This window comes from Hippopotamus amphibius, chromosome 13 (assembly GCF_030028045.1).
Source record: "Hippopotamus amphibius kiboko isolate mHipAmp2 chromosome 13, mHipAmp2.hap2, whole genome shotgun sequence".
Taxonomy (NCBI): Eukaryota; Metazoa; Chordata; class Mammalia; order Artiodactyla; family Hippopotamidae; genus Hippopotamus; species Hippopotamus amphibius.
The window spans coordinates 97,371,542-97,381,970 of NC_080198.1; the positions used below are offsets into that span (position 1 = coordinate 97,371,542).

General features: G+C 37.9%; 1 protein-coding gene across 7 annotated transcripts in view; it reads left to right on the plus strand.

Annotated features, from left to right (window-relative positions):
- The window catches only part of CC2D2A (coiled-coil and C2 domain containing 2A), a 125,780-nt gene extending 116,279 nt beyond the window's left edge, over positions 1–9,501 (plus strand). For 3 of the 7 annotated variants that reach the window (XM_057705476.1, XM_057705475.1, XM_057705477.1), the window contains 5 exons: positions 375–509; positions 5,107–5,229; positions 6,477–6,535; positions 7,360–7,537; positions 9,208–9,501. In XM_057705476.1, the coding sequence (XP_057561459.1) occupies positions 375–509; positions 5,107–5,229; positions 6,477–6,535; positions 7,360–7,537; positions 9,208–9,396 (684 nt within the window). In that variant the 3' untranslated portion in view covers positions 9,397–9,501. Of the gene's footprint in view, positions 1–374; positions 510–5,106; positions 5,230–6,476; positions 7,168–7,359; positions 7,538–9,207 lie in introns of those variants that run through there. The other 4 variants (XR_009048753.1, XR_009048752.1, XR_009048751.1 and 1 more) reach the window with 4 other exon arrangements.
- Positions 9,502–10,429: the final 928 nt, after the last annotated feature.

Below are 10,429 nucleotides of genomic sequence, written 5' to 3' on the forward strand. Positions count from 1 at the left end.
GTAAGTCAGATCATTATGTTGTCACCTTAAACGTATATAGTGCTGTATGTCAATTATATCTCAATAAAACTGAAAACAACAACATATCCCATTTAACTTTAAAAAAAAAAGAAAAAAGATATCTTGGTTGAGTAACATGACCACTATTCCTATTTGGTCACTATATTGCACTAGTTGCAGCTGCAAGAATTTTGCAAAAATAAACTTTATTTTATTAGTTCAGCATAATCTAGAACTGCAAACTAATTTTCACCATTAGCCATGGGGTTTGGAAATTAGGAGTCCAACTAAAATAATGAACTGTCTGTACAAACTACTCTTGACCCTAATTGCATCATTAACCAGAAACTGGTTTAATGGTTATTTTCCTTCAGGGTCCAACTGCCTATGTGCTAACTCGGGAGCAAAGTCACTATTTAATATGGAATCCCTGCAGTGGACATTTTTATGGACAATTTGATACATTCTGCCCCTTAAAAAGTGTGGGCTGTTTAATAGGTCCCGATAATGTGAGTATTACCATTTCCTCTTAAAAATGGTTGGTTGACTATTGCTTTTTTTTTAACTGACCTACTGATTTTAATAATGTTTCATGTATCAAAAAAATTTACATAAACATATATATATACCAATTAAAGAACTGTAGTGACAAGCACAGTGGCAGAACTGTCCTAAACAAAAAGTTCTGGTTGAAATAGTCACCTGATCTGCAAGATGCAGAGTGAGGTTAAAGAAAGAATTTAGGATTTAGATTCAGACGACCTGAGCATGTATCCTGGCTCTGTCCTGTGTAAGAGTATACAATGCCAAGCTCATACTGCTAAATGAGGCAAATTTATCACCTGAAAAGGCTGTCTTTCTTCTTTTCTTCCTTTTCTTTTTCCTTTTTTTTTTTTTTAAAGAGATTCCCAGGTACCATCAGGTAACTCTGGTTGCACCCAGTCTGGGGGGCATTTAACTATGAAGGGTACTGTAGGAGGCACTGGTTAAAAAAATAGGAGTTATGGGATGAGATTGCCTCAGTTTAAATTCCAACATCATCATTTACTGGTTATGTAAGCTTAGGAAAGTTTCTTAATCTTATACAGCATCAGTTTCTTCATTGGTAAAATGAAGGTATTTGCTAGTAATTACTTTACAGTTTTTTGGAAGAAGTAAATGAGATAATCAATGCAAAGCAACTAACATACAGTAGTAGCTACCCTGTGCTGGCTACTGTGACTGTTTTTATAATCATTATCTACTTGAGTAATCTCTGAATCACTCTGATCACTGACTTATCTGTCAGAAAAAATATCTGAGCATGTACCCCCAATATATGTATTTTTACTTATAAATTATATAATATATATATTTACTTATGTATCAATATATTATTTACATTACACATAGAAGAAACTCTTAAAAAGAAATAATTAGAAGATATAATATTTCTTCTCATATCCCTGTGATGTGCACCCTACTTTGAAGACCACTGGTCTGTAGGTTACTACTACAATTAGAGATAATATATGCCAAGCACCCAGCATAGCACCTGTCTTTCATAGATATTCAGCAGATGGTCACTATTATTAATTACAAGTGGGGAAAGAGCAGTGTAGCGTACCATTTGCATGTTACTTTTAATTAAAAGCATTATCATAATCATAAATGATCTGCTAAGCTCCATCTATTAGTACACGTAGAGAACCATTTTCAGGTCACGTAAGTAGTCAGGCAGAGTCAACAGGCATTGAAAAAGCCTTCAAAGAACTCCATTCTCTGTCAAAATTATTACTTCTCAAAACAATTACTGTATGGTTGACTAATTCACATAAAGCCCAAGTTTTGTGAGGAAGAAAGAGCCCTTCCCTCCTCTTCTACCACGACAGGCAGCAGTGGTCGGGATGCCAGCCACCCCACACGGCAGCTGCTCTGAATCTGCTCTAAGCCTCGGCCACCCTCGGGAGAGGACCCAAGGCTCATTTTGCAGGCCTGGCACTCTGAAACCTCAGCTGCCCCTGCTCCACCACACCCCCTCTTTAGACTGTCAGGCTTTTTCCTCCTTCACTCTTTTGCCAAGAAGTAAGTCTCCCCTTTCCACCCATGTTTGCGTTTCCACTCCTGCTCCAACACTTGGCTCCGCTAACTGTCTCAGCTTGCTCTTATATGTTTTCTCCCTCCTTCTCCATCAATAGGCTCAGAAGTCCAACAATTCTAAAATACGCTTCTTCCAACCCGGCTACAACCTAAACTACCACTGCCCCTCCTTCCTTTCCTTCCAAAATTCTTTAAATACTAATTATATGCCCTGCCTCCACTTGCTCAGTACACAGACTTTCACCCCCTACAATCTAGTCCTCTTCCCTGACCATTCTACAGAAATAAACTCTGAGAAGTACCACTGTCTTGCTAATGGATAAATAAACCCAATGCTTTACTCCTATTCCTCGCTCTCCTATTCTTTGTATGGCATGTGACACTTCCTCATCCTTAGTTTACTAATAAAGGACGGTTGGCTTTCATTTCTCTGCAATAGCTGCCTAGGTTTCTTCCACTGGCTCTTCTTTCCACACCTTAAAAGTAGATTTTCCTGAAAATTCTATATTTAGATTTCTTGCAGAACCACATTGTTAATTATAGCTCTATCTAGTTTATTCTGGCAAAAAAGTCATAATTCTATCACTAGCCCCAGAATCTTTGGGTCCTAAATTTTCAACTGTTTGCTAGACACCTGGGTGCTTTATCGAAATCTCAAACTCTGGACATCCATAACTCAAATCATTTCTCCTTTATCTCTAAAAGCAGCTCTTCCCCCGGCCTTCCTACTTCTACAGATGCCAGTTACCCAGATTCAAACCCCAGAATTGTCCTTGATTTCCCCCCTCCCTTACTTCCTCCTACTTCAATCCTTTTGATACAAAATCATACGGTTTCTACCTCTTCTGTTTCCAGGTCATGTCATTATTGTTTCATCCTGCATTACTATCAATAGCCAACTAAATAATCTGTCTCCAATTCAGTCCATTATTTGGTACACTGATACCTGACTGTTTCTGAATGTTCAGCTTTCATCATCCAATAGCTCAAAAAGGTATTGAGGGCACCTCACTGTACACAGATTTAAGAATAAATGTCTCACCTTGGATTTGAAAGCCCTATGTAATCTGACTTTTTTCCAGGGCTATTTCCCGCTACTTTTCTGCACATTCCCTACCCTACAGCCAAATTAGAGTTCTAAAAGACCTTGCCTTCTTTAAACTACTTGTCCCTACCCTCTTCGAATCTCAAAAGAGCGAAGAATATTTCTGCTAAAATAGAAGGTAAATGATGTCACTCCTCTGCATAAAATACTGCAACAGCTTCTTGGCCACTTGAGTCAAAGCCTCAGTCTTTAAAATGGCCCGCAAGGCCTTCTGTGATCAGCCGCCCTGCCCCACCATCCTCTGCTGATCTCTTTCTTGTTCTAATGTGCTCACTCCTCTGAAGTCACTTTGTCTTCTTTGCTGTCCCCCAAACACATCAAACACATTTTACATTTTCTATTTCCTCTGCATTGACCACCCTTCCCCTTACCAGATATCTTCATTAATTTCTCCCACACGTCTTCATGTTCCAGTTAAAACGTCCCCGCCTACCCTAAAATGTCACCTCTTCCTGCAGAGTTTTCTCCATAGCCCTTGTAAGGTTGCTATTGCCACAGCAAAATACCAAAAACCCGTCCCCAAACAAAACGGCTTCAGACAATTATTCTCATGGATCTGTGAGTCAGCTGGGATGGTTCTGCTGACCCAGGCTGGGACAGCCCTGCTTCATGCGTTTTTATTCTGGGACTTAGGGCACTGACGATTGGCAGAGGCACAAGAGGACAAGCAGGAACACACAGAGCTTCGTAAGCTTGTGTGAAGTCACACAATGACACTTATCCCATTCTACCGACCAAAAGTCAAGGAGCAAGGAAATACATTTCTGCCCTTTTAGTGGGAGTAACTGCCAAGTAACAGGGCAAAGGCTGTGGATATAGGAAGGGGTGAAGAATTGGGGCCAGTGATACAACCTGCCACATCATATATCATCTGATATCCCATGTATTTATTTGTTTGCACTGTCTTCTCATTAACTACTGCATGCAAGTAGAAACTTTGTTTTCATTCACAACTTTATCCACAAGTGATCAGAACTGAGACTAAATATAAGGTACTTGATGATTATGTTGAAGGGACAAATTCACCACTCATCCACACAGTTATTCAGTATGCCTCCTACATGCCAACCAGGAGCTATGCTGGATGCTAGCGATACAATGGTGAATAAGGCACACGGCAAATGTCCTCAAGGCAACCTCTAACAGTCTAGTGAGATAAACAATTATAAACAGTGATAAATACTAACAGTAGTAATAAAACAGCTAACAATTATTGAGTACTTCTTCTAAGTACTAAGTTCTAACAATTACTGAGGCATTGTTCTAAGAGGTATAAATGACTTAACTCATTTAATGTGATCATCACCCTGATGAGGTTAAGTACTATTATCCCGCTTTTAATAGAGGAGGAAACTGAGCATACAGTAATTAAATAAACCGTCCCAAGTCACAGTTGGTAAATGTTGGAGCCAGAATTCCAATGCAAGTGCTCTGGTTCCAGAATTAACATGCTACAATACAGTGCCTCAACAAGACAGGTGCTACCTCAGAGGTTAAAGAATGCTGTGGAAGCAAAGAGAGGGACTCCTAAGGCAAACAGGAGGCTGGGAAGAGCAGGGTTAGGAAAGGCTAGCCTGAGAAAGGAGCAGCCTTGTCTGTCTTCTTCCAAAAAATTCTTAGTGTCTTATCACCAGGAACTACCTTATTGCATCAGCCTACAATCAACTGTAAGGTGCACCTCAACTGCAGGTATAAAAAAAGTGAGAAAAAAAAAAAAAAAGCCCATGAGAACTATCTGATGCCACTGATTGTAAAGTGCTTATCAGTTTTAAAAATCAAAATACGACAAAAAAAATGTGCAAACTGCATGTTTCCTTGCTGTCTCTCTCTGCTGCCTCTCTTTACACATACACACACACACACACACACACACACACACACACCTGCTACCACACATGCTAATGTAGTCTTGTCTTTTTTAGATTTGGTTTAATATTCAACAATATGATTCCCCACTAAGGATAAATTTTGATGTCACCAAGCCCAAGCTATGGAAATCTTTCTTTTCAAGAAGCCTTCCATATCCTGGCCTTTCCAGTGTTCAGGTATAATTTTTTAATTAACAATTAAATGTAGACAAAGAAAGTGAGGAATTTGATATCGTTATACCGGGTAGCCAGATATTTTTTGACCCTTAATTCCACTCCTAGATATTTAGTCTAGAATATTTTATTTTCAAACTTAGTTAAGCCCAACCCACAATAAGAAACAGACCATCTTATCATGAACCAGTACACACATACGTAAAAGAATAGTTTTGATAGAGTCCCGTGACCTAAAAAAATACCACAAAATATATTTGATTTTTTAAATACTGGTCTCAATTCACTAAATTAATTTCATCACTGCTATTGAAACATGAAATCAAACTGCAGGGCAAGACCCAGGAGGGGCTCAGCATTAATTTAGAGGGTCCTGGACAGCAGCAGACTATAAATAGTAAGCACGAGAATTAATAAAACTTTAAATTTCATTGCTATAGATATATAGATAGATACTGTGTAATATAAAATATATTTTTTACTGTGGATCAAATCTTTCTTCAAGAAGTTTTAAGAAAAATTACCCTAGTGAAATTCTCTCATGTATACACAGTAACATAAGGGTTTTCATAGGAACACTGTTTGCAAAAGCCTAAGATTTGGAACAACAGAAGAGAAAAATTATGGTATATAGTGGAATATTTTATAGTTACACGAATGAATTAATATTCATGAATCATAGTAAGCATGCTGAAAATATGTATTTGCTATTCTCTCTGAATATAATGTTAACGGAGAAAAAATTGCATGTTTACACTATTAAATTATTACATAAAGTTCAGAAAACATGCAAAACAAGACAATATATTGTTTAGGAATACATACATCTGTAGTTAAATCACAAACACATTTCACTAATTTGCCTGTCTCCACTGACTATAAACACCATGAGGGCAGGCATTTTGTTCACAGCTCTGTCTCCTTCACCTGTGTAAGTGCCTAGCACACAGTAGATATTTAGTATACGTTGAATGAAAGAGTGCTAAAAAAACAAACTCAGATCATGGTTACTTCCGTGAGAGAAAAGAGTAATAAAACTGAGAAAGAACTACATAGCACTGTAATTTATTTGTGATGTTTTACTTAAAGTAGGTCTTGGGTACATTAGCGTCTGTTCCATTATCTTCTATGTCTAACTGAATGTCTGAGAGTTCATAATTTAAAAAAAAAAGATTTAGAAAGGGATGTATAGCTATTGAAATTAAGTATAACTGATTTCTAAAATTTCTGAACTACTTTTTCTTTTGTAGCCAGAAGAGCTAATTTACCAGCGCACAGACAAAGCAGCTGCAGCTGAACTACAAGACAGGTCACATGATATCCATAAATCCACATACAGTCTGTCACTAGGAGTGTTAATATGCAACTAAACAATTCCCAGCCTGGATCAATGTGAAATAATTTGGGCAATTAAACTTTAATTCATGTTTATAAATACAAAGTACAGATATGATCTCTAAATCCCAAGGCTCAACAGAAGGCTTTAGCATCAGCATGGTGTGAGACATACAGCAGTGAAATCCAGCAGTGACAGGTAGTTCCCCAAAAACCTTACCACAGATTAGAGTTCAACATCATGTTATTTATGGGTCTCCTTCAGACAATATCATAATCCTCGGCTTAAATATGCCTATATTGTCCAATTATTGCTTAAGTGAACTTCAGCTATTTTAAAAACCTAACACACGTAGAAGACTAAGTAAGAGCCTATTTGAGCCCCAACAGTCTTTATAACCCTGTAAAATACAACTTATTTTCCTAGTTTCACAAGTGTGGAAACGGAGGCACAGAGAGGTCCACGTACTTATCAAGTGTTAAAGGGGGCTTCTGAGCCCAGCCAGGTCTTTCTAGTTTCAAAGCCCGTGTGCCCTTTCTACTCTCTCAAGCTGTGTGAAGAGCGGCATGTCAAATTGCACAAGATTAAATGTGACCCTTTTAAAGGTATTATTAGTAGAAAACACCAATTTACTCTCAACTGCAAATTTCAAATAAAGCCTTGAGATCCTCACTAAGAACTAATTCCTAAAAAAAAAATCTTGTTTCTTCTAATAGTTTCAGAATACTATTTTTGTATTTTTGTTTACAAGGGAAAAGTCAAGTCACCAAAAACTGGAGCTTATTTTTTATAAACAGGATTGAAAAAATACTAAAAGAAAAAATCATGGACTGGAGGCCACGCCATCTGACTCGGTGGAATAGATACTGTACCTCTACTCTGCGTCACTTCTTGCCTCTATTAGAAAGAAATCAAGGAGAAGATGTGGAAGATGACCACAGAGCAGAACTGCTGAAACAGCTGGGAGACTACAGGGTAAGTAGTCCATTTCAAATTGGAATTTGCTCAGTACTATGGGTTTTTGGAATCAAAATGCATACATTACTCCCTGAAGTACACAGATGAAGCAGCAAAGACTTAAAAAATGTGATTAAAAGTCCAAATCTCAAAAAAAAAAAGTGGTACTGATGAACCCAGTGACAAGACAAGAATAAGGATGCAGATGCAGAGAATGGACTGGAGGACACAAGGTTGGGGAGGCGGGGGGGGGCGAAGGGGAAGCTGGGACGAAGTGAGAGAGTAGCATAGACATATTTACACTACCAACTGTAAAACAGCCAGTGGGAAGTTGCTGTATAACAAAGGGAGATCAACTCAATGATGGGTGATGCCTTAGAGGGCCAGGACGGGGAGGGTGGGGGGGAGTTGTGGGAGAGAGGGAATATGGGGATATGTGTATAAATACAGCTGATCGACTTTGGTGTACCTCATAAGCTGGTACAACAGTGTAAAGCAATTATATTCCAATAAAGAGCCAAAAAAATAAAAAAATAAAGGGGGAAATATTATACCTAAAAAAAAAAAGTCCAAATCTCAAGAATGAACCTACCACTAAATAGCAAAATGCCTCTATAAAACAGAAATACCACCTTTTTTTGTAGGAAGATCCTGTGAAAAATGATATCTTCTATAAAATTGCAAGAGTATTAAATAAAATGAAAATATCTAGCTAAATCATGTTAGACTCAACTCAGCATAAAGGTGAAACCAACCATTCTTGGTCAGATTTTTTTAAAGGATATGATTTTATGCTAATTGCTTTTCATTGCAAAGAAAAATTCTCATTAACAGGCTTTCTCTACTGCCTGTCAATAGTGCTGTGTGTTCACATCCTATTGCTAGATACTAAAATCTAGAAAGTAGTCTCAAACTAAAACAGTAAGCCTCGGTGGCCAAAGAGTATGAAATCAACATTTAATTCTATTCACTGAGTAAAACTTACCTTTAACTTCGAAGGTTAGTTTTCAGCTGGGATGTTTTCAATTCAAGTAACAGAAAACTTAGTTCAAACAAGCTTGAGCATTAACAACTCATGGGCTTATTTAGGTAGAAGTTAGTGGTGAGTAGCTATCAGGGCTGTACCACATGTCTGCAAGTCTTCCCACTCTGCCCTCCTCCATGTGATGTCATCATCCACCAGCTGGCTTTTCTTGTGGCAGCAAATGGCTGGAATAGTTCCCGGCAGGACTCACATCTGCACACGTACTGCTCTGAGCAGGAGAGAGCATCTGCACGCCATTACTCCTTGCAAGTTCCCTAGATTAGATGCTCCTTCCTGTAGATCAACACCAAGGCCACGGGGATAGAATGTATTACCTTAACCTAGGCCCCTGGAATTGCACAGGTTTCTATGCAAACTTGGGGCTATCAGGAAGAAGGAAGGGAACAGTGGAGGGCGGATGGGTGACTAACAGGTATCCTAAACACCAAGTCAATATGTTAGCAATTAAAACAAAAGAGACATTTAGCCTCTCTCCATTTTCTGTATTCCTAATATATAGCTGAATCAAAAAACAAAACTAAATAAATGACTTTAAGATCCAAAGGGAAGACTTCCTATTAACATCTGCACATATTTACTTAGGGAAAAATATACTGAAAACTTCATGTTCACTGATGACTAAAAATGTTTTGTCTTCCTTCAGTTCTCTGGATTTCCCCTTCACATGCCATACTCTGAAGTGAAGCCTCTGATTGAAGCTGTGTATAGCACTGGAGTACATAATATTGATGCTCCTAATGTGGAGTTTGCTTTAGCTGTGTACATCCACCCATATCCTAAAAATGTCCTGTCTGTTTGGATCTATGTTGCCTCCCTTATACGCAACAGATAGTTTTTTCATTTTAAGTTTTATATCATATAAAGATGATAAGTAAGAGAATATTTTTAATTGCTCTTGATCCATCAGAGGGAAGGAAATATTTGCAAATAATGAAATAAAATTATCATTATTTTCAAAATGTGCAAAATAAGTGTTCTTATTTAGTAGTCTGCCTTGTCTCTGCCACTATGACCCTTAATTCAACTGTGACAACTCAGAGTTCCCGTATACCCTATGAGCTTTATACTTCTATGCTTTTGTACTTGCTCACCTTCTACTTGGAATGCTCTTCCTCTTTGCCAGTAAGATATCCCATGCCCTTAGACTGGAAGAATTAATATTGCTTAAAATGGCCATACTACCCCCAAAGCAATCTATAAATTTAATGCGATCCCTATCAAATTATCTGATATTTTTCATAGAACTAAAACAAATAATCCTGAAATTTATATGGAACCATGAAGGATCCAGAATTCTAAAGCAATCCTGAGGTAAAAAGAACAAGCAGGAGGTGTGACCCTCCCAGACTTCAGACAATACTACAAAGCTACAGTAATCATAACAGCATAGTACTGGCATAAAAACAAGACACACAGATCAACAGAACAGAATAGAGAGCCCCAAAATAAACCCACACACCTATGGTCAATTGATCTTCAACAAAGAAGGCAAGAATGTACAATGGAGAAAAGACAGTCTCTTCAAGCAAGTGATGCTGGGAAAGCTGGACAGCTGCATGTAAATCAGAAGTGAAGTCAGAACACTCCTCACACCATACACAAAAATAACCTCAAAATGGCTTCAAAACTTAAATATAAGACATGATACCACAAAACTCCTAGAAGAGAACATAAGCAAAACATTTTCTGATATAAATCGTAGCAGTTTTTTCTTAGATCAGTCGCCCAAGACAAAAGAAATAAAATAAAAAGCAAACAAATGGGACCCAATCAAACATAAGATTTTGCACAGCAAAGGAAACCATAAACAAAATAAAAAGACAACCTATGGACTGGGAGAAAACATTTGCAAATGGTACAACCAA